General features: G+C 34.3%; 2 protein-coding genes across 2 annotated transcripts in view; one reads left to right on the top strand and one right to left on the bottom strand.

Annotated features, from left to right (window-relative positions):
- Positions 1-25,278, bottom strand: part of LOC136816853 (uncharacterized) — a 53,002-nt gene that overhangs the window by 12,130 nt on the left and 15,594 nt on the right. The window contains exons 13-16 of the mRNA XM_067073181.1: positions 17,082-17,130; positions 16,698-16,857; positions 16,079-16,387; positions 15,303-15,440 (exon numbers count right to left, since the gene is read on the bottom strand). Coding sequence (XP_066929282.1) covers positions 15,303-15,440; positions 16,079-16,387; positions 16,698-16,857; positions 17,082-17,130 — 656 coding nt within the window. The remainder of the gene's footprint in view (positions 1-15,302; positions 15,441-16,078; positions 16,388-16,697; positions 16,858-17,081; positions 17,131-25,278) is intronic.
- On the top strand, positions 5,817-7,734 carry LOC136816820 (stimulated by retinoic acid gene 6 protein-like). The gene has a single exon (XM_067073146.1). The coding sequence runs from the start codon at positions 5,833-5,835 to the stop codon at positions 7,651-7,653; it is 1,821 nt and encodes a 606-aa protein (XP_066929247.1). The 5' UTR covers positions 5,817-5,832; the 3' UTR covers positions 7,654-7,734.

Raw genomic sequence — 25,278 nt, forward strand, 5'->3', positions numbered from 1 at the left:
CCAGAAAAAAAAATCGATCCAATCGCCAGAAACGCTCTTTTCCCTAAAAATGACATAAGGGAATTTCCCCAAATAAGAAAAACCGATTTTAACGGCCCAAAAAAAATATTCCGAAAAAAACTGCTTCAGTCACTTTTTAGAGAACCTTGCTATCCATCTTTCTGCCAAAAATCAGGAAAAACTAATGAAGCAATTTTGCACCAAGTCCAAAAAACCTTATTTTTAGGTAGTTTTTGGCCCAAATTTGCCCCCCCCCCAAAAAAAATTTTTTTCAAAAATCGGGCTCCGTCACTTTTCAGGCATTGCTATTTTGTATCTTTGTGCAAAAAATTAAAAAAAAATAATGAGCCAATCCCGAGAAAAGCTTGTAACAGACGAACGGACAACGGTCAAATTAAAGGACCTCTCGGTGGGTCCAAAAATAGAGCTGAAGGGAGCCCATCCTAAAATATTCAAAGAGCAACAATAGCCAAAAACACATTTAACGACATTCATCTCGAAATCTGTAACTGGCCTAAAGCTATAATGGAACCAAATGTCAAGGCCTTAAAGTCAAATAAACATGTTGATAATAGACATAAATTGAAAATTTAGTTCAAAATGAACGATCCTAGAATGATCTTTTATCAAAATAGGCCAAAAACAAATTTGGCGACTTTTAACTCAAAATACGCCAAATCTGAAACTGGCCTATAGCTTCAATGGAAGCAAACTTCAAGGCCTTAAAATCAACAAAATATGTTATAAATGGACTAAAATTGAAGTTTCAGTTCAAAATAAAGACTTAAAGTCAAAATTTAGTTTAAAAAAATGATCCTAATTGATCTTATATCCAAATAGGCCACAAACGAAATCGGCAACTTTTATGGCAAAAACGATCCTGTAATGACCTTTTATCATATTAGGCCAAAAACCAATTTGGCCACTTTTATCGCAAAAGATGCCAAATCTGTATTAGTCCTATAACTTCAATATAACCTTGTATAAATGACCTTACATAGACCAAAACGTTTTCCCATGGCCTAAACTTAAAAATAGAACTAAAAGGTTCCAATGAAAACCAATGAAAATCTGCAAAAACGACGATTTCCGGCAATTTCAACCGGAAAAAATTTTTTCTCAAAAATCGAACTCGGCCATGTTTTGAGCATTGCGAATACGTATCTTTCTGCAAAATATCAGAAAAAAATAAGAATGAAAATTCGAGAAAATGTCAAAAAACCGGTTTTTCCGGCAAAAAATCGGGCTCCGTCATATTTTAGGTATTGTCATTTTGCATCAGTGTGCAAAATTTCATAAAAAAAATATAAAGTACAGCTCGAGAAATTCAAGAAATACAGTCTTTCCGGCGAAAATAGGTTGTTTCGGCGATTTTTAAATAGTTCCGGCTTCAAAAACCAATTTTATTGAAAATTGAAACATGCTTGATGGTGGACATTGCTATTAATAATGTTTATGAATGAAAAGACAACCAATTATAAGGAAAAAGTTCAATAAAAACCCAGAAAAACGGTGATTTCCGGCATATTTCCGGCATTTTCTGCCGGGAAAAATGTTTTCTCAAAAATCGGACTCGGCCATGGTTTGGACATTGTTAATACGCATCTTTGAGCAAAAAATCAGAAAAAATCTATTAAGAAAACACTTGTCAATTATAGAGGAGGACCCATCACTGTGTAAAATACTACCAGAAAAACCACTCGTAATACACGCTTTTTTTTTATAAGAATACACTTTGTAAGAATGTCCATGGTGAAAATGGCTAAAAATTAAGAATATGCTAAGAATATCACCATCATGGAATTTTGCTACTCAAGCTAAGAATGTCATTTTTAGAGCATTTTAAATTATAAATTGCCAATTACCCCCAAGTAATAAGAATGCTGTTAAAAAGTTAAGAATATTCATGATGAAATGGATTTACACCATTCTTATAAAAAAAAAGCGTGTATACAAGAGACACAAAAACATTAAAGAATACGTGATGAAAACCAAATTCACTGAAACCCAACAAAAAGGGACCACACCATAACCTTTTACCCTAGAAGCTGTCTGGACAAATTCAAATATCTTAAAAACCAAGTAAAAACTTCAAATTTGTTGCCTACATAGAATAATTACCTAATATATTATCTTGACTTATCTAAAAATATCTTAACTATTTTAAATTGAAAACTCTCTATTTATTTATACTTATCCCGAAACTCAGAGACTAGTACACTCGATATCTCGCCCACGACGCACGCTTAGAACTACCACCCGCTTGCCCGCACCTACACCCATCAACACCCTATCTAGAATACGCACTTATAGTAACCACCCGCTCGCCAACACCCACGCCATCCTTGTTGTATTAACAACGCCAATTATTTTCCGCCAATACTCACGCCATTTTTTCTCCCTACCGAAAACAATAGAAACAACTACGGCCACTCAAAGAACGGCCCTCACGTTTTCCAAAAACCCTACAAAATAGAAATCGTGATAACACGAGTTCTTTTTGAAGCTACCACTCAAACAACCAAGATGAATCTTAACACAAACTTTGAAGTTCCTATTGAAGGTACAATTTTTATTCCACTCGTTCCCTCGTTCATTCATTTTATTCCACTTCTTCATTCATTCCTTCATACTAACATTCATTCGTTTTTTCCCATCACAATATTTTCCACCATTCTTTTATTCTTCAAACATTTTTCTAAAAACTTCTTTCTAACACTTTCTTCAAACACTACTTTTTCACTGACTGAACCACGGAGAAGCTGAGGATTTTGTTCACTATCTCTGAACAATTTGGCCTCCTGTTGCGATGAAGTTATTAAAAAGGGCCGAAAACTTCGCTTGAGTAACAGCATTCAACTGATGACCTCATTTTCGCTCTCCTAAGTCACCACGAAAACTTAACTATACTCTAACTACTCTACCACAACCACAAAAAATTACTCTACCACAACCACGAAAAGTTCCTCTTCACTTTAATAATTATGATTGCTTCTACACCAATATTCTAAATCTCCAAACCTATACACATAAAAATTCTACTTCTGCCAATCTAAAACACACAATAAATTACAATATCATGTACATTGACATACTATCACATGATAAGAACAGAGATTGCTCTTTTCGAGTCTAATTATGACTTGACCTCCTTTTCACAAAGTACTCCAAACAATGCTTATAAAAACGAAAACCTATATTCACTTTTCCTAGTTTAGCTATCTTTTACTCCAAACAAATGCCAATAAATATCGAAAACCTATATTCACTTTTCATACCTTACCCATCTTTTACTCCAAACAATGCTTATAAAAACGAAGACCTATATTCACTTTTCTCAAATCTCTGCTTTTCCTAATTCAGTCATCTTTTATTTTCCATTACACCATTACTTGATGCATAATGACGAAAAAATCCTTTTAATAATTGTTCAAATAAAAAACTAACCATTATTTGATGCATAATAACGAAGAATACCCTTTTAATAATTGTTCAAATAAAGAACAATCAAACAAAAACAAGTTACATAAACACGCTCGTGAAATTATGTTTGACCCCCGTAAAAAGAATTTTTGAAATAAGAGATTATCTCCTCCGCTGCAGCTTCGAAAACTCATACTCACGCAGACCTATTTTCACATCAGCGCTATAAGTACTGGTGCATTTTGCATCATTGTGCCAAAAAAAGTAATGAGCCAATCCGGAGAAAAGCTGGTAACAGACGAACGGACGGACGAACATGGGTTAATTTAAAGGACCTCCACCGGGGTACCCGGAGGTAGGTCCAAAAAATTGACACATAAAATTTTTCACACCTTGAGCATGATGACATTTCTGACAGTAAGGTGTCTCAAAAATTGACACTTTTCCAATTTTTATTTTTTACACGTTTTTTTTTTTATTAGAACCTAGTTTATAAGAACATATAGGCTGAAATTCGTCGAAAAATTAAGAACATCTTAAGAACATGCCCAGCCTCAGTTTGGAAAAAAATGACAAGAAACTACAATTTTTTCCTCTTTTTAAGCATTTTTAACCGAATTTAGGGGTGGATCTTCAAAAGTCGAGAGTCAAATATTGTCCAAATTTTGCCAAATTGAAGTGCTCTTTATTTTGTATCATATTATCGATTTAGAGTAGTCTGAAAAATTAAGAACGCATTTAAGAACATTTTAGGCTGAAAATTGCTAAAAAAATAAGCACATCCAGGCTCAGCCAAATTTTAGGTGTTCTAATAAAAAAAAAAACGTGTATGTCAAATATATCGTTTAAACCGTAATTTATTGAATATTTAGGATAAAATAAGCATTTTAAACTCAGACAACTTTTTTCTAAAGCTTTTGTTAGAATACAATAGATATTTATAAGAACAAAGGAAATTTTTTGGTTTTTGCTCAAAAGTTACCTTATGTGACAAGGATCTTGTGTGCCAAATTTCATCCAAAAAGAACCACTAGATCAAAAGTTAAAGGGTGGTACAGGAAAAGCCCCCCTAGTTTTGAACCGCCCCTAAAAGCCTAGTATGAATAGGGTAAAATTGAAATCTTAGTTCAAAATAAACGATCCTAAAATGATCTTTTATAAAATTAGAACAATTATTAATTGGAACAATAATGAGCTTTTGATTCCTGAGATCCTAAGGTCATAAGTCTTAACCCTATTTTTATCAGGGGGGGTGTTTTCCACCAGGCTGGCACTCTTTTGCTAATAGCTCACTGAAAATTTTTTTTAACACTCTGAAAGTTTTTGACTTTTAATATAATTCTATTAGCAGCATGTATACCAAATTTTACAATTATACACCGACCAGATCAGGTTTTATGACTTTTTTGTGCAGGCATATCATAAAATCCAGCTAAAACCCTGTAAAATCCCAAAATCTTAAATTTAGCATAACTTTAGATCTAGGCATCCAACTGACTTCAAATTTTGATAGGTTCTAGGTGTCAATGATAAATTTTAAAAAATATTTTAAAAATTTTCAAAAACTGCTGACGTCATCAAAAATGACGTCATTGTTTTATGAAAAGATTTACTCATTTTCTGCATGGATTTTAAACCTCGATTTTATTCGTATGTTAAAAACCGGCAAATATGTTAAAGATATTCTTTTTGGCTTTTAGAATTTCAAAACAGAATTGAAAAATCTCCATTCGTTCAACTTTAACTGCTATTTTATTGAATAGTACTTTTTCATTGGTAAGCGATAATTATGAAACTTTGTGATGACGTCATCATCTTTATGATGACGTCATCAACCCAAATTTTTTTATATGGACTCCTTTTATGGTAGAGAACATTTGTGCCAAAGTTCAAGTCCATACCTTTTCTAGATCAAAAGTTATGCAAGGCTGGTGGAAAACACCCCCCTTGAGAATACAAAATCCAAAAAAGCCTGATAATAATAGGGTTAAGTCTAATGTTAAAACTCTACTTTTCAACCGTAATTTAACGCGCTTTAAAATCATTTGTGGTGTTTAAAATGTTGAAGGAAAATCCCCTTTGTCTCAAATATTTTGTCCATGATTGCAGGCTAGAATATACGTCTCATCTCATCCAAAGTACACTATACTTATAAAAAAGAAGCATGTATTGTACACAAAAAAGAAAGCTCAAAAATCATTTCTCTCTCCCTCCTTGTCAGAGATTTTTATCATGTTTTCTTTTTCTGTTTCACATATTTCTCACTGTTAATTGAAATAAACACCTCGGTGGAGAACAATTATTCTATTGATTGACACTTCTTTTATTCAAAACGCACATGCAATGTTTGAAAAATATTTTTCATGAGAATTTTTTTGTGTGTTTTGAAATATTTTGTGTGTAGTGTAAATGAGAAACAAGTTGTGTCTTTGCAAAGTTGAGCAGAGTGAAGAAGTGATTTCGCAGACTTTCGCCATGGCTTGTGATCGTGCAATCGAAAAAACAACATTTTTAACAGTACTCTGGTATTTACTTCCTGCACTGGTGCTCGCAATCTTAAATCTCCATTCAGCATGGAAAAACTCTAAGTTCACAATACAGCCACCGTTTATGTTTCTCCAAGACAACGATCGTAACCGCCTCTTAACAACCGTAACTTATGGGTTTTTATCGCAAAACATTTTGGAAATCATTATTCACAAAGATCCATCCGCCAAAAACACGTGCTCTAGTATTAAGGGACCTGAGAGTTATCTTTGTTCCTTTTCCATGCAAATCCTCATGTCAACACTGGTTGCTTTCACATCATACCCACTATTCGCACTCATCTCATCAAAACATTTATTAGTCGCGTCGATTCTTGGTATCTTTTACACTGTTTGGGAAATCGTCAAGACAGGATTGCAATTTCATTTTAATTGCAAGAGTGATTTAGTTCAGGAGGACGATCAAGTTGTGAACAGCACTGCGATTATTTTCACCCCAGCTTTTGTGTTTTTGAGTTTCATTTACTTTGGGTTTGCAAGCAGATTAAACGCATGTCTTAAAACTAGATGTTACGAGTTACCAAGCGTTGAAAATAGCGTCGTAGCTAAACACCAAATCTTACATCTTCAAAAACTGATCAAAAACAGATATCCAAAGCCGAAACAAACCATTGTTCAAAAACTAAAAACAGCTTTTAAACCTTGGTATAAATTCCCTAGTGAGATCTGGCAATGCATGGTTGTGATTGGTGTATTATTATACTTCTTCATTGCTTTTGGTCAAGTCCGCATGTACCATTTCTTACTAAAATCCACAGACGATATCTCTCTCAAGGCTCTCTGGTATGGCACACTAATTTTATCCATCATTGCCTACATTGTTATGGGAGTTCACTTTTTGTATTGTGTCCAAGGAGATTCATTCTCCATTTATAACGGGACACAGAAACTTTACAAGAAAACTGACAAGAATTACAATGCTGCTTTATATCATCATATGGTGTTCCCGGCTTATTTAATCAGTTTTATGGTTGTTGGATTTGGCTTTTGTTATGTGTTCGTTGCTATAGTAACTATAACCATTTACGGGTTAGCACATTTGGAAGGCAGTCAGGTGCTGATGCTATTCCGGATCTGTTTATCGATTTTTGGTGCTGGATTTGTCTTCATTTTGACACAAAGGTTAATCATACGTTATGCTTTAACTGATTTAGAACACTCGAAAACGCACATCAATTTGAAATATCCAAGCCTGTTTTTTGTACTCAAGTTTTTCCTACTATTTGCTAACATTTTAACAAGTATCAAATCGCTAGCTAAACGTTTGCTGTTATTGGTGGTCAGCTTTTTATTCTTCTACGGCCGCATTGATCGCAACCCGTTGGTATTTTTCAGGAGTTTCGATTTATCCAAAACCTATGCATCTTTCTTACGAGTAGAAAATGTTTTCAAAAGTCCAGTCATGAGATGTTTCTGTCAAATGCTTTTGGAACCACGTACCGCGCATGCGTCAAATCTCACAACACAGGAGCAAACGCGTGACTGTTTAGGGAGACCGAAGATACAAGTTTCTGACCGATTGCTTCAAATCATCGACCCTTATCAGAATAACAAACGAGCTCGAAACAGATGGTTTTTAGCATATACATTGGTGAACAACCCAGAGCTGCAGAAATTGAGAAAAAAGAACATGGCGGAGATATTTCCTCTTCAAGACTTCTTGGAGATACAAATTGATGCCTAGTATTAGAACCTTTCTTGAACTTGACACATGTACATATTTTGACCTCTTTTGAACAACAGAAAACTTTATCTTTATATTTTTACTTTTTTTGATATTTTTTGTTAGTATTTCTTTTGGTTTTATTGTTTTATCGATCCCTATCTTACTTTTGGTCGAGCTTAACACTTAGACGATTCCATGGTAGAGTAATTTTACTGACCTTGACGGCCGACGGGGACGTGCCGGTGGAATTAGAAAATGGACCCTGTCAGAAAGAAAAATCGAAATGTTTTCCTATTTCCACCCTGAAAAGTGGCAAAAATGAATAAAAGTAGACGAAAAGTTAAAAATTTTCTAATTTCTACCCTGAAAATGGTAAAAAATAACCAAAATTCGACCCTGTCAGAAACCCATCTTGAAAATTATTAAATTTGTCCGATATCTTTGGTGCCTAGAAAGGGACCCTGACCAGCGGCACGTCCCCGTACCCAATTTTGCCTAAGTGCCCCCCCCCCAGGGGGTGCTCACCATGGTTCACATCTTAGTGAAATTTTGATAATCTGTCACTTATTTTGAATAACATTTTACTTCGTGTCTCGTTCCATAAACTTGCTTTATTAATTTTTCAAAGGTCCATATGACCAGTTCGTTATCTTTTGTTTAAAATTTACTGGTAAATCTACATAATTTTCATTCCGTCTAAAGAGTTTGCGTTAACTTATTACCCCAGTTAAAACCAGTTCAAATTAGTTTTCCCAAAGTTTTTCAAAAATTATATTTTTATCTATAGAGGCTAGGTTGGATTTGAAACTTTCGTTGTATTTTGATACTTTTAGTAGCTATTTTTCATTTCATATTTTTCTGAACATTTTTAGTATTTTTGTATTTCCTACTTGCGTTTTAAAAAAAGCTTTCAGAAAAAGTCAAGTACTATCTCCCTATTTCCTAATGTGATCTTGATTGTTGTTTGATGGAAACAACAGTTATCAAAATTCAATCCTTATTTCTCAGAATAAGAAATTTATAACTAACTAAAAATTAAATTAAGGCGAAAATTAAAAAATGTATTGTTTCCGGAATGAATAAAAAAAGCTCTAATGCAGCCGGCCGGAAATTTTTTTTTGTTGCTATTTTTGATAACTTAAGATCATGGAAATAGAGCTTTAAAGATAACTCTTATGTACAAACAGTATGAATACTAATGTATCAACTACTAACGAAGTCTGCGGCCGGGTCAGAAAAATTTTTTTTTCACCCGGCCGGTTTCTGGTAACCTGATAGCAGCTGTGGAGTTTTCTACGCGACACGCTGAAGCTCTAAAGATCGCTGAAAACTAATGTATATTTTCGCCCACATCTTTAGAGCTTCAGCGTACTGGGCCAGAAAATACACAATCTGTTATCAGGTTAGTTTCCGGAAACACTACATTTTTTTATTTTCGCCTAAAAAGTTTAAATTTTTCTCCCATCAGATGATTATATGGCGTTACTAGAATCGTTTCAAATTGGATACTTTACTTTACTTTACAATTTCAAGAAATCCTTTTATGAAAAGATATTTCATTGTATCTTTTTTAGGTAAAACAGTTACAGCCATGTGAGTTACCATAGGCTAAAACGGATATATTAGATATTTTTAGCTGTCATGGGACTGACCTTCGTGTAACCAAGACAAAATTATATCCACCATCTTTGATCGGAGTATTTTTGAAAGTCATACTCGCAAACTATCGCAGTGTGAAACTTCGCCTAGCGTCCAGCCGCGCTACATCACAAGTGTTGAAAAGTTGATCTAGCGCTTTCGATGCACTTTTTGCCAGGCCGGTGTAGCGGATTATTTTAACTCCCTGTAAATGTTGACCCCCCCCCCCCCAGTTAATATAAACTAGGAAATATTGACTCCCTTAGTAAATAATGATTCCCCTTAAAAAAGCTGACGGAGTCTAGATAAACTAGTTTATCATGACCCCCCCCCCCAAAGTAGTCATTGTTTGTTCACACTACTTTACTATATATATCCATGGCCCTTTAGCATTCGTATTTGAATGTCTTTGCAAGATATTCTTCCTTCGCCTTTCTAATAGATCTTCCAGGTATCATTTTAAGGTCCTTAAAGAAAAACTTTTGTACGTTCCTTTGTTTTATAGCCGTGTGATCTGTTTGTTACAGTTTTTACCAAAGTTGTCTTTTTATTTATACAGTACGTCCAGGAGAAATTAGTCCTCTGTTTTAAAAGTGCCATAGCCTTCGATAGAAAAATTAATTTTTCATAAATTTTATACCGTTAGAAAGGAAATCTTCCCCTCCATTCAAAAGTACAAAGACTTTGCTCAAAAGAAAAAAGATTTCTAAAACTTAAAAATCAAGTTTTTAACTAATAGTTATGTTCTTAACAATTTTAACGATAAATTAACTTGACTTATCAAAAAGGGCTACATACACTACACAATATATTGTCGGGCAATATATTGTCGATATATTGCTGAGTGCCGGCAATATATTGAAAAGGTGTCCGCAATATATTTTCAGCTTGATTTGCAATATTCTAACAATATAGGGGGGTTGTTTACCGAAAAAAATTCCTTTTTATAATAGAGTACCAGTTGTTTACTTCGTACATTACGGTCCGCAAACCATATTGTCGAATATTGTTCGTCAATATATTGTGTAGTCTAAGTAGCCCTAGAAAACCGGTTTGACAACTTTTATAAGATTTTAGTTTTAGATTTTTTTTAAATCAGGCAAAAACTTTTACATTGCGATTTTTATACCATTGTAATCTTCGTAAAATTCCGCATCGAACCATGTAAAACTTTTCATAATAGCACAATTATTTAAAACTCTTTATTTATTGGCACAATACATGAAAAGGTTATAAGCATAATTGAATATTTCCCCGCTATAAGGGGAAATATTAGTTAAAAAGGCATTTCTCCGATCCTTGGCTACTTACGCCCTTTTTGCGCCCTTAAAGGGGCAATCCGCCACCATATTGCGAAGTTTGTTTTTGTTTTCATTTGCCTTAGTTGTTCAGACAAAATCGCACGGATTTACCTTGATGTTACGCGCATGTTTTTGAGTAATCAAGACACGAATAATTCAGATCAAAATACAAGATGGTCGAAAATTCACTCTTGGCTTTTTAAAAGTAATAACTCTTTTCTGACGAACAAAAAACATACAAGTTTCATCTAATTGGCGACCAATAATTACATGAAATGTGAGGGTAACACTTCAACTGTAATCATCAGTAATTTCAAGAGTTTTTCATCATTGTTTACAAAGATATCCATGGATTACCTCTTCCGAATACCAAACCAACCAACTTAAAGATTTCAGAGACATTTGCTTGACATGAAGAAAACGCTACATCCCCATAACTTTGGACATTAAATGGTTGGCAAAATGGTATTAACATTCTATTGAGATGTGAAACTGGTTCAAGTTGAAGAATTGATGAGAAAAATGGGCAGTACGAGAAATATTTTTGCTTTGAAATACAAACTCTTATATGGACGACAATATCTCTGGAACAAGTTATATGAGATTTGTTTACCGAGTGACCCCAAAACAAAGTCTTTAATGCTTGGTTCTTACATTCATGAGGTCAGAGGTTTTGTGGATTTTCTAAACTTTTGAAATTTGTGTGATTGTTTTGGTTGATTTCCTGACTAAAGACACTTTTGAATGTGTGATTGTTTTCCCTGACTAGAGATACTGTGAGCGTGTATTTAATAAACATATTGCATCTTGGCTTGGAGATATTTTTGAATGTTTTAACGGCGACGTCATTTCTTGTTTGGATTGTTGTAGTGTTATCTTTTAGAGGGGTCACTCACATATCAATTCTTCGCCCACGACTAACGTCAAATTGACGCTAATTTGAAACCCCCCCCTCTTAACGTCAAAGTTCAAAAATTATCAAAAATCGATGAAAATTTTCTCCTTCACTTTCATCGTTGTTTCGTTGTCAGCCATCTCTAATTTCGCTACGGCTTGCTCAGGCAGATAATTTCTAAACTGTTTTCAGAAAGTTGCTGGAATTAATTATCTCCATAATCATAATCAACAGAAAAGCCGCATTTCACAAAAAAAGACAGACCGTGGGCGAAATTCAAGAGAATCGATATGTGAGTAACCCCTTAGTGCTCCAATGTTTCGTACACAGCAAAAATATAAACCTTGTCTGCTTGAGCAGATTGATTTACAAAGAGGTCTATAGAATAAAGCATCTCCTCTTTTGTGGATTAGATTGGTGTCAAGAGATTCATATATCAACAAACTTCCACATAAATATAAACATGAAAGTAATCCAAGGTAATTTCAACCAAGCACACCAAATGTGTGAAACGTTCGTTTTTAATCTTAGATTTCTCGCCCCCTCCCCCTGTTCGTTTTCGTTCGCTTTTTGGATGACCCCCCCCCCCCTCAGCGACGAACGTCAGTCACATTGCAATTCCGTGACCTTTGCCTTTATGATTCCAATAAAAACTGCTGATCTGGCCTATTCCATTTGTGCTGGTTTCCTTGATTTTTAACAAACTTAGCTTTACTGTTCTTTTGTTATACATTTTTTAATATACATTATATACATATATATATTAATATACATTTTGTGCTTAATCTGAGGTTTACATTCAGTGAAATTTTTAAAACACATGACTACAATATGCAACGTTCCTCACTTTGGCATTTTCTTGTTATGAACCCTCATTACGCTCTTTTTTTATAAGAACCATGAAATTTGAGTTAAGCCTAGGCTTGTTCTTATTTTTTCTATTGTCTAGAATAATAGACCTATTGTTTCGGTCTAAGCCTGATTGTTCTTATAAAAAAAGAGTGTATGCTGTTAACCCTTTCAGTACCGAGCCCTTTTTTCTATTTTTTTAGCCTACACTTTTTTATAAGCGTATCGTAATGCCCGAAGTTTTTATCATCTTATCCTGAGTTAGGCTGGAGTTTTTACAAGTTCTTTGATGACTCTGTTGGTCGTTAAATGTTGAGACAAACGACTTTATTACTTTTTCTAAAGAACGCGTCATCCCTATTGTTTGAAAATAACCAATCAGTTAAGCATGTTGTAAAAACTCCAAGGCATCTCTTTATCCTGGAGATGAGCTTACTTTTTTAAATACAGCAGAGTCTCAATAACTCGAACCTCTATTACTCGAACGTCTCCTTAACTCGAACAAATTCGTTGGCAGCATGAAAATCTCCTAACAAACTCTTATAAAAAAACCTCCATATATCGAATGTTCCCCTTTTTTGGCTCCATAACTCGAATTTTGTTTTCCTTTCCTGAACTTGAAAAATATAAGCAATCTGATTGGCTAAGAGACAAACCATATTTCTTTTTTGAAAATTTTGATTTTTGGGCCTGGGGTTGAGTTTTCATTTTTTTCAAAATCTTAAACTGCTACAATCAGACCTTTAAATACCTTATTGGTATATATTTTCGCGTGTTACAAATTTTCACGGATACTTAATTTCGCGAGTTTTTTGGTCAATTTTCGCGAAATTTAATACTATTTAAATTTTTCAAAATTACAAAATCGCGAAATTAAATACACGCGAAAAAATTTTTCTTAGTGTTTTGTTAGTATTTCTACATCAAAAACGTTGTGTTTCAAGCAAAATCAGTCTTTTTCTTGCTTTATATTCCCACTTTCTGAAAATACCTAGTTTAGTGAATCGCGAAATTTAATACACGCGAAACACGTTTTTTCGAAAAAATTTCGCGATTCGCGAAGGCCTCAAGTTGAAACGTTTTTTTTTTTCGATCAGGCAGTCTATCTGCAAGTGTAAGGGGAAATATTTAGTCGCATTTGTGCGAATCTTGTTTCTTATGTAAAATGATAGACAAAATATTTAATTGATGATTACGGAGCCACTGAACTGTAGCATTGCTTAAATCTTTATGTTGTGAAGCTTTTTTTTTAAAGTTATATTTTTGGAAAGCCTGATAAATGCTCCATCTCACTGTGGAAGAATTTTCAAAATTGGCCAAAAATTCGAAAAGCTATACCATTTCAAAGACGGATGACTAATTTTTTATGGACGTACTGTATCTAACTTCCATCACATTGGGATTACTGTAAATATTTCTTCTAAAAGATCACTGTGACAAGCGCATTCTCTCGTTGATTTCTATTGTCCCCTGTTTTTCAGATTTTAAACCTCTTGAGAATTGCTTTAAGGTGCTAAATTTTGCTAATTCGTTACTTTTCTCGTTCAAGGCTATGAAATAAGAATTTTTTTGCAGAGCTGATTTTCGTCGTTGACACCCACCTTTTGCCGAAATTCTTTCATTTTTCAAGGAACTTTAAGAATTTTCAGAATGTATGGTATTCCGCAGAACAGATTTTTCACGTAATTGTCGGTAGACACGTTTATTCCTCATTCGGTTTCTCGCCAGTATTTTGTAACATGATCTTACAAAGAGGGAAGTATACAGTATACAAATTTTGAGCCAAATCTAAAAATTCTTGAAGGAAATGCTTCCCTCAGATGGAGTATTTCTCTTACGGGGGTCTGTAGAGTTAGCCCTGGATAGCCAAATGAATTTTTAAATAATTTTGTCATAGATAATAGAGGGGAGTTATTTTAAACCAAAGGGGGTCAAGATTTCCTAGGAAATAGCAACTCTAGGGAGTCTTCATTTACTAGTTTATTTTGAGGTGGGGAGTCACTATTTACTAGTTTATTATGACTGGGGAGTCATTATTTAGGGGAGTTATTTTTTTTTGTCACACCGGTTTATATTCCTTAATTCCATTAATTTTCGCGCGCCTTTTATTTTCGCATAGAAAACGTGCGTGAAAATAAAAAGTGCACGAAAATAGCCTATCTTCGGAACAATTATGTTAAATTTACCTTGGGGTGTATGATCTGGTTAAAATACGTACTAAAAGATCAACTTTTCAACACTTGTGATGTAGCGCCGTTGGACGCTAGGCGAAGTTTCACACTGCGATACCGGGTGCGCCACAAAAATGTTTCTCTCTTTGAAACTAATTTTCAAGAAATCTAAAAATTTTAAAAGAGCCATTCCTATTTCATTGGAAAGAAGAAAGATAAACTTAAATTTTGATGGGTCATTTATTAAATCATAGTATGATTAAATTCGATTCATTAGATCAAAAGTTATGCTCCATTGAATGAAAAACTTACTTTCGGAAAGTGCTCAAAAACGTTAAAAATCGACCTATCTAAATGATAAAGATGGTTATACCGGCTTTTAAAAATAAAATTCGAAGGTTTTGCAATGCAGCGCCTTCCGGTTGAAAAACCCCACCTTGTCGCCAGAGGCCAATATTTTCTCTGATGAAAACTTGGCCTCTGGTACCCAGGGTATGTACATCGATATTAAATCAAGAGTTGAACTCCTCCTATATTGATAAATATTTATTAGATGTATTTTCCTTATAACTTTCCGCCTTCTTTACGTTTTTCCCCAAAAACACTCAAAGTATATCTTAGAAATTACAAGATGCTTTAAAATTAAAGGTGCGAAAATATCCTATCTTAGGGGACGCACGGAAATTAACGGCTGGCGAAAATTAATAGAATTGGTAAAGTTAAGTAGTCTCGAGCAAGCTGTTCCTTGTGAGTCTCCGGTTGAAGAAAAATAACTGCATCTCAAGCGTAAAAACTTTACAGAGTAAAAAGTACCTTATTTCGGATGGTGATATTGAAATGTGTTTGAGACGAAGTAGCATCAATTGAGAAAATCCTTTGGAAACGTTCAATAAGGTACAATCCATGACAAACTTTTGGCAATCGCAATAGGATATTGGTGGATGATCCGCACTGAAATGGAAGAATGACAATTGGCATCATCTGTAAAAAACCTATTGATTAATTTTTTTTCTTAGAATTTATCCGCCCATATATATCGCTACTCATTGATGAAGAAGAAAGGGTTTACTACTGCAAAACGTCACAATATTTTTAGATCTTGACCTTCCAACCCTAGATTTTAAGAAATGTATCTTTATTGTATCATTAAGGTCTTCCCGTAGAACAATAAATTAAATTTGTTTCGTCTAGAGCGTCAACGTGATTGAATCTTTAAGCAGTGTACTATATTCTATGGGCATCGTGCCAGAAAAGGTTATTTAGAAATTACCCCTTCAAATAAAGTTTAGTACTCTTTCTTTTTGTTATTACTTATTCTCTTGTAGACGATGAGTTAGTCCGTTAGTAAAAACGCGGGAAAATATATATGTACAGAGTCAGGGTGTTAGGACAGTTTACGGGAAAAAAGTGGCGGTAGAGTTTGGAAAACTGTAAACACCTCCGCCACTGCTTACTCCGCCCCCTGGCTTAACTACCGTTTTCAAATTCATCCCTTTTAGTGTAGACGATATGATCGTCTAATTCTCTTAGGAATAAAGAAAGATTGGTTCCTATGGTAATCAAAAGCAAGGTAAATAATAGTAAAGCACCTCTTTCAATTGTTGAATTTTCACAAAAACCAATGCTGAAATTTGACATTGTTTGTTTGGGCCTTTAATTTCTGGAATACTCAACGTCGTCTCACGGCCAATTGAAGTTGCCGTAGATGCGTTCAAAAGACATGCTGGTGATGACGCCAACAATTTGCGTTGTTCACCGCCCTCTTCTTGTAGGGTGGAGATGGTGTTTATGGATTGTGATAGTAGTTCACTGGATTGACGGTCACCCATTGTTGTGTCACATACACATAACTCGATGTCCCCTTGACGTAACAATTCAAATACATTCGCACCTTGCTCCTAAAATAATGTTACATAAAGGAATCATTTGATTTTTTTTTCTCCAAAGCGATCGAAAATACTTTGATATAAACCAAAACTTGCATAAATTTCTTACTATAAGTATTAAAGATGATGCTTAGAGAACCTAAAATTTGATTCCAAACAGTAACATCGGATAATGATAGCGTCATCAGGTGGATTGGCAGACTATTAGAATTACTTTAAAAATCTGATGTTACCGGTAGAAAGCACGTGAAATGCTGATGATTAATAATTTTTCTATCGAAAGCAGTTACTATTAAAAATCTGAATTGTCTTGAAAACTTACAGGCAGGCTTTGCTCTCCACTATCTATTGATATAGTGAATAGTAGGTAAGCATTATTCTGTGGCAGTGATTCTCGTTCAGTGACCTGATGATGTACTGTGTCATATATTATCTCCGTAATATCACGCACTGATGTGTATTGATTTATGTTGATCAACAATCTAAAATATGAACAAAGAAAGTCAGGTAAGCCTGTAGACGGTAGGCTAACCGTTCTAGGTTAGGTTTGAAGTTTACCATGTTCGACCAAATTTTGCAAATTTATATGCGCTTGACAACAATATCGAGTCTCTTTTTCATCATGTCAATGATTTAAATGAAAATTCTAATATTTTATACTTCACTGGGGCTGGAATTATCCCAACCAAGAAAACGATTGAATTACCGTGATGTCGTTGCTTTCTTTTGAGCACCGAATCGAACCACCTTCATAACTATGACGAAAGATTAACAATAAGCTCAATAAAAGTTTGCAATTTTTCAAAGGGTATCATTTAAGGATTTGTTTTTAAATAAGAGTGATATCGTTTGCTCACTCATCAATTTTAATTCACATGCTTTTCCACATTGGATTGACACAGATGCGGAACAAGATTGGTCAGATCGGGGAAAAGAAAAAACATTTTTTGGCTTATTGTCAGCATAACATAACAATAGGAAGACACTGTCCTGATATGAAATATATGTCTGATATGAAACGGGAACACTTACGTAAAAATAAAAACTTTAGGAACGGAACTAAAGCTGGTTTATTAAAAAAATTACATTGATCCATAGATTTCTTCTGCAGTCCTTAAAAAAGTTTTTTGGCCTAACTACTTCTCAAACGGAAGATATGATCATTTAAGTTGTCGAAAGAGGGTTTGAACACTACCTAGGCTACTGGCACCCACCAACGGATTTGAGCTCCTTATAGACCTGGACAATCCGGTGTTTTTTCCAGCACTACACCAGAAACCCTTTCTCCGGTATCAATTTTTCGAACATGTATGTTTAAAAAGTAATGCGATGTTGAGATTGTCTAGTGTTAAAAAATATCCTCATCCGACAACGGACTTTGCATTTCCGGTGTTCGTAAAGTCCGGTATATTGAAGTTCTATTGACAGGTTTTCTAGCTAAACGTAAGCTTGTAATTTAAATATCTCAAGTTTGGATCTTTCGAATCTGCTCAGGACAGTAGAATCAAAGCATTCGATTATTTCTTTAACTTAAGGGGGTTCTTTGGAATTTCAGGGTTCTTAAAAATTTTAGGGTTCTTAAAAATCTTTCAAAATTTTTCATGGAACCCGGCAGCGTGTTAATTTTGCTAGGCTGTTCGAGCTATTTTAGCATCGTTTTAAGCGTTTTATTATATTATATTATGTAGACAAAAAGCCCACCAAAAGTAAGATAGCTTAAGGGATAATGTAAATAGAGCCCAATAGATCCATTTACTTCCTAGTCGTATTCTGCCCGTGTTAGGGAAGACATTAAAGTGTAGGCATCATTGTTTTCGTTTGAAAATTATAAATATCAGGATATCACGCAGATTTTTGTCTTCAATCACGATCACGTAAAAAAGCAAAAAATTTGGATAATCACGCATTCCTTTGAAAAAGTCTAAATCACGTATCAGTGCTCAAAAACTTTTGAAATCCCAATCACGTTTTGACCGCTGATCGCGGAGTCACGAAATAAAATTTCCAAATTGGGTAATCATGCTACAAAAAAGTCGTTATCACGTCATCACGCAAACCGCTTGGGGGGCTCCTATATCATTTCACATTCTATGAAAGTTGATACAGTTTTGATACTATCATACAACCTACTTACTTAATCTTTTGACCTTGTGTTTGAAATTCTCATGTTTCAGCGTTAACAAAATTTCCCCAGTATATAACCTTCAAAAGAACCTTAAAAAAATTAAGGCAAGGTGAATGCTTATTTGACCAACTTGCTGAAGTCAAACCTACACGTTTCTTTTATAAGAACATCCGAAATTTTTAAAGCCTTCGGATGTTCTTAACTTTTTGAGTTCTAAGACAAAAAGAATATTAGACACAAATGTTCTTAACTTAACATGTTCTTATCTTCGTCATTTTTGAATATTTTTGTGTATTTTCCTATAAACTCGGGTGTTTTAGAGTCCGGAAAGCCTTTAAAAATGTTTATCTTCTTCTTAGCATTTTGGCCATCGAATCCTTATATAGTTTGTTCTTAAATAAAAATAAACCAGCCGAGGCTGGAAGGTCAGCCAATAGAGCTTAGCTAGATAGCTTTAATAAGTGGGTTAACAGATGTAAGAGATGTACTGAAACACAGAGTAGACTAAAAATGTTGAATAATGTACAAAATTTGAAACATTTGATAACTTGATTTAAAATTATTTAAAACAAGCCTAAGAGCTCCTCCAACCCCCCCCCCCCACGAGAAGCTCAAAGTATATTTCTCTTTAGCATTATAGCATACGGCTAGTTCGATACTAGTTCATTACTATAAAATAAAAGAGAAACATAGTGTAATTAAACTTTTTGTTAATTTCATTCCAGTCAGTTATGACACATTTTTTCTGTTGGATGTAGACAATATCCATATCTGACTAAAGTGTTATACTAGAAATGAATAAGAAAATTGCCAAAACGTCAGAACCAAAATAAAGATATCCATCAAATATACATAGAAAATGTACTTTTTGTTTTCCTTGATTAAACTCCAATAACACTTTAAACTAACAAGCTACAGTACAAGCTTTAAGTCACAAAGTGCAAACTCCAGAAAAACACAATTTGCATCAAAAACGTAGTTCATATTTATAACATTTCAACAGGAACTGTATTTTGGTAGACTTGGTCAAATTACAGAAACCATTAGTCAGTTGTGTGCAAGGCCAATGAGGTACGTAAAAACTGACTGCTATTCAGTCAAAGCCAAAATTTGGCAAGGTCAGAAAAACATAATTTGCATCCAGCCTGCGTAAATAAATTTTGTAGTACCGTCAAGTTCACAACCATCTTAAAGACTTTGCTGGTCGCAAATGATAATCGAAAGCAAAACTTAAAATTCATAACTATGCGGGGAAGCTCATTTTCCCCCCGTTTTTCTTTAAACTACCTTTTGATTGGTCTATGAATTTGGGCGATCGCCTTACCGCCTTGGCGGAATAAACACACGACCATAATAGGGCAGCGGAGTAGCAATTAATTTCAACTGGGAGTCTCTCTTCTGTGCCAAGCACTGGCAGTGTTTTTTAAACTTTAAAACAATTTTAAATGAAGACCAGATGGATCTGTTTGTTAACTTATGACTGTGCAAGTTGTGACAAGAGTGTGCATGTTGTGTAACTTGACGGTATAATTCATTAAATTCTAGAAACCATTTTTCATAACTTTCAACTTTATGCAGTCCACTTTCTGCAAGTCTGATAAGAGATATGTATAAACTGTTATCGCCATTCATTCCATTCCATCATTCAGTCAAAACGTGCGCCAAGGTTAGAAAAGGTTAGAAAAACACAATCTGCGTCCGGAACTGCGTGAAAAATAGTTTAATTAATTTCAACAAGAACTGTATATATTAATATTAATATAATTGATCAAATTCCAAAGACCATTTGTCATAATTTTGTCTAATAAGTCTAATAATAGGAGATTTGATGTCATCATTTGGTTCCCGTCATCTGACCGACCCTGATTTACGGTCAGCAGGTAGAGTTGGAGAGTCGGAAAGATTTTCGGCTGCTTTGCTGGATTTCCACTGTCGACCTCTGCACGCTCTGTGTTTACAAGTTTTCAAATCGAAGTAGCAGGCCGCATGCTAATGGAGGTAAACCGAAAACCAGTTTATCCACGGTTTCTCAATTTTTTAATTCGGACCAGTCCACACGGATTCCCTTTCAACAAGATATAGCTGCTTCTTAACAGAAAAATATTTTCGACCGACCGACCCCGACTTTTTAAAGTAGAAATGACGGGAACCTAACAATTTTTTGCGATTCGCCTTATCAAACACGTCCAAGCAACGGATTAGAATAGGTGGATTAAGAACTCATAGAAAACACTCCTCGTTAGGTTATCAAACTTTTTTACGAGTTTGCTAGCAATTAAAACTTGATAAGTTGTAAAAAAGTTGTAAAAAATCATTACTTTCAACATTTTCATTGGTCATTACGTATCACGTGGTACATTTTAAATAAGAAAATGCACTTTTTTAGCCCTTTCTATCCAATGCAGAAATTAGCTAAATAATTTGAAATTTATTTTCCTAATAGCATACCGTAGTGATTCTAAAAATAGACATCAAAATTACTATTTGTCCGACTTTTAATCCCATCATCCCTTGCATTAATTGCTTTTGCAAGTCAATTACACTTAATGACAATACAAAAGTAATAACTTGCACGCATTACGAATCAATATGAAAAGGATTGTGGGATTGAATTTCGGTCAAAAATCAAAAGTAATAATTATGACGTTTGCATACCGGTGTGCTATTCTAAATACAGTCTTCTTTCACCAGTATGCAACCCATTCGTGACCCATCGATAGTTTCTTAGTTATAGACCATACGTTAATTTTCACTTATCTGAAGATTGCCATTGACAAAAGATTAAAAATTTACATTAAAACTGGTCTAGCGTTTGTTGATGCTAAAACTTAAGTGCAGGATTTAAAATATTTGCAAAATCATCAAAATTGATCGAATCATAGGACAAATTCGTTTTCGAAACTGTATAAATTGGAAAATTGTTCTTATAAAAACAATGAAAAAACTAAACGAGGAGTGCGCAGAGTCATTTACAGATTTTTCTTGTAACAATGAGAAGACAATGGATCTCTCTTGGGAGCAACGAGAGAAGTTAATCCACCTATTCTAATCCGTTGGTCCAAGTCCAAAAAAGCACGATTGCATCCAGTCTTTATCAAATTTAGACAGTAGCTGTACTTTTGTAAACTTTATCAAATTCCAATAACATTATAACACCATCAATCCCCCCCTAGAGACAAACAAGAAAAATATGTTTTTATTGCAAAAACTAATAAAAAGCAGCAATAAAAAGTATCAGAAAATTCAACATAAACAAAAACTTGAGCAAACGGCTTTAAACCTTTAAGACATGTAGAAAAAGAATCCCCTTGATGAAAATCATGTGTTTAATTTGCCGAGTTAAAAAAATAAATGACAGAAATTGAAGCTTGCAACAGATTTACACACTGGAAATACTTTGGTACAACACTGACTTATCACATCTGACTTATCGCTTGAGCCACCATCTTGAAACACCACTATGATCTGTAAAAACAACGCACGCTAAAAGTACCCAAAAAGTTAACCCGATCGGAAGAAAGTTTAGAAATCAAAATGAGATCGGGAGATTGGATTTTTTTTTGCCGTCTTATGATGATGGAAGAACTGAATTTTACCTATTTGAATGCTCAGCTTAGGCTGACCAATAAGGTGTATATAAAGCGAGGAACACTCAAATGAAATTAACAATTAGTCAACGAGAAAAAGCTGTCAGTCAAATCTACCCCTTTAAAATAAGGCTCTGTCAACACAATTTTGCGTCTGTGTGCAAAAAACAGCAACCCAGCTGGCACACAACGTTGTTTAGACGTTTTTCTAACGTTACAATATGGACGCTGTGAACGTTAGAAAAACGTCGAAACAACGTTGTGTGCCAGCTGGAACAACACAGTTAATAACATGGCAATCACAAATTAAAGCTTGAGAAAAATCTATTTATAAAATCAATTCACAGAAAAAACACCAAAAATTAAATTAGCTTTGTCCATAAGAATTTAACCAAAAGATAATTAGGTGATTACGTAATCAATTACGAAAAACCCAGTATTCAGGAGTAATTAATTAGACCAATCTTGAAGGAAACAATGAATTCAACCAAAGATTTTTAAAATGCATTTTATCTGACGAATCAAGCACATGACGTAATAATGGCTACATCGTTTAAATACCAATTGATCATAAGGTAAGTGACCGAGATAAATAAATAAATAAATAAGGAGACCACAAAAATTGAAAATACCTCAGCTGAAAAAAGTTGGATTTCAAGGAAGTCTTTTTACGGTTTTCCCACGTTGACATCGGTACGGATACATTGGTACAGAGGGCCAAATTAAACAGGACTAAAGCAAATGTGAAGATAAACTCTGGTCTGATTAGGCTTGGTTTCGTTTGTTTTACTGACCCCTCATTTGAAAAAAGTATTTACGGAGAAATAAACGAAACGAATTCGATTAAAAGATAGATTGAGATTTTGAAGTTATTTGGTTTTGTAGACATGCTTCTATCGATATTATCTTTCCAACGAGGTAATGCGAACAAATTGGTCTGTTAAATATCATAATAATGGACTTTCGCTCTACTGGATTCACTTTTGGGACTGACGTTCAGATTCGGTAAATGTTAAAATTAAGTCTGTCTTTGAAAGTATATGTGGAAATTTATCCAATTTTAATTCACAAGCTTTTCCACATTGGGTTGATGTTGTGCAAGATTGGTCAGAAAAAGGGAAAAAAAACTTTTTTTTGATTATATCAGCATAATATAACAATAGCAAGACATTGTTCTGATATGAAACCGGAACACTTATGTAAAAATAAAACCGTTAAGTCTTGTCTTTGAAAGTATATGTGGAAATTTTAACATTGACTTTTTTATTCAAGAATTGTTCTTATTTCTTAACCTTTGCGAGTCACGTTGTTCTTGTAAGGTTGTTCTTACAAAAGAAGAAAAGTGTATAAAAACAGAAGGTGTTCCAGACATCGGTACGGACGACAAAACAGGACTAAAGTGAAGATAAACCACTGGCGGATTTAAGACAATAGACCAAGTACGTCGGAAACATGCGAAGGAGTGCAACGTTCGTTAAAAAACAATGAAATTACAATTACAAATCTCTTCATCTGATAAGTTCGGCAGGGTTTAAAACCGCCTATGTAGACTCTACTTTCATTAGAACTAGTAACTTTTTCATGAGGCTCGGCTGTTTTTATTTTTTTTGCACTTCGAGCTTGAAGTTATTCTTATCCTGTTCTTAGTACTAGGGAAAAACTGAGGTATTTCAGGTTCAATATGTAGTCAATTTGTTTTAAAATTTAGCCATACAAAGTTCAGCATTGTTCCTAAATTGTTCTCATTTTTGACATTTTGAGCGCGCCATTTTTATTATAAAATTGTTCTTACAAAAAAGACTGTAGGTTTTTTTTGGTACAGAACTTTCTTGGTTTCATATTCGTTACTTTTTGACAAGTTTTGAAAGCTTTTCATTTTCATGTGAGGTTTAAATTTCAATGACACAAAACAGATATCATATATAAAATGTTGTATAATATTTCACAAAACAAAGCGAATTTTTTATCGACTTTTTGTTACAGATCTTAGTCCATTAAGAACAAAAGTCTAGCATCGATAGCATGTTTTAATGTTGATTGTTTTCTTTTCAAACGCTATATTTGGTCTGGTCTGGTTAGGCTTGGTTTGGTTTCGTTTGGTTTCGTTTGTTTTACTGACCCCTCATTTGAAAAAAATATTTACGGAGAAATCAGCACGATGAAATCGATTAATAGATGGATTGAGATTTTGAAGTTATTTGGTTTTTGTAGACATACTTCTATGAATACTATCTTTCCAACGAGTTTTCACTTTAACAGATACAGTATTGGATAAATAGGTTTTAGCTCAGGTTTTAGAATATAAGAGAATAAACAAGCTGGATGCTGATTGGACCTACCTGATAATGAAAGTTAGACAGATGAGAGAAAAATATAGACATTAATAGAAAAGATCCTGAAAAAAGAACGAATGAACGAACGAACGAACGAACGAACGAACGAACGAACGAACGAACGAACGAACGAACGAACGAACGAACGAACGAACGAATGAAAGAGCGAGCGAATGGAGCCAAAAATACATAAATGAAACTCGAGAAATTGAAGAAAGCCCGTTTTTCCGGCACGGCAATCGGCTGAACCGGCAATTTTTAGAAAATATTGAGCATTGCTATCAACAATATTTAATGTGAAAAAAGTAAAGAAATATCACAATTATTAAGGCCGATGAAAATCTGGAAAAACGGCGATTTCCGGCATGTTTCCATTTGTTTTCGGCCGGAAAAAATTTTCCTAAAAAATCGGACTAGAACATATTTTGAGCATTGCTAATACACATTTATAGCAAAAAATCAGGAAAAACAAATGATGGAATCTCGAGAAATTGCCAAAAAACTGGTTTTTCCGGCATATTTCCGGCATTTTCGGCCGGAAAATATGGTTTTTGAAAATCGGGCTCCGTCACATTTTAGATATTACCATTTTGCATCAGTTTGCCAAATTTCATGAAAAAATATAAGGTACAGCTCGAGAAATTCAAGAAATACCGTTTTTCCGGCGAAAATCGGCTGTTCCGGCAACTTTTAGAAAGTTCCGGATACAAAAATCAGTTTTAATGACAAATGAACCATGCTTTATGGTGGGCATTGTTATTAATTAAGTTTTTGTGCGTAAAAATAAGAAATTTTAAGGAAAAAGTCCGATGAAAATCTGCAAAAACGGCGATTTCCGGCATATTTCCGGTATTTTCG

This window comes from Clytia hemisphaerica, unplaced genomic scaffold, assembly GCF_902728285.1.
Source record: "Clytia hemisphaerica strain Z4C2 unplaced genomic scaffold, Clytia hemisphaerica genome assembly, whole genome shotgun sequence".
In the NCBI taxonomy this organism is placed as follows: Eukaryota; Metazoa; Cnidaria; class Hydrozoa; order Leptothecata; family Clytiidae; genus Clytia; species Clytia hemisphaerica.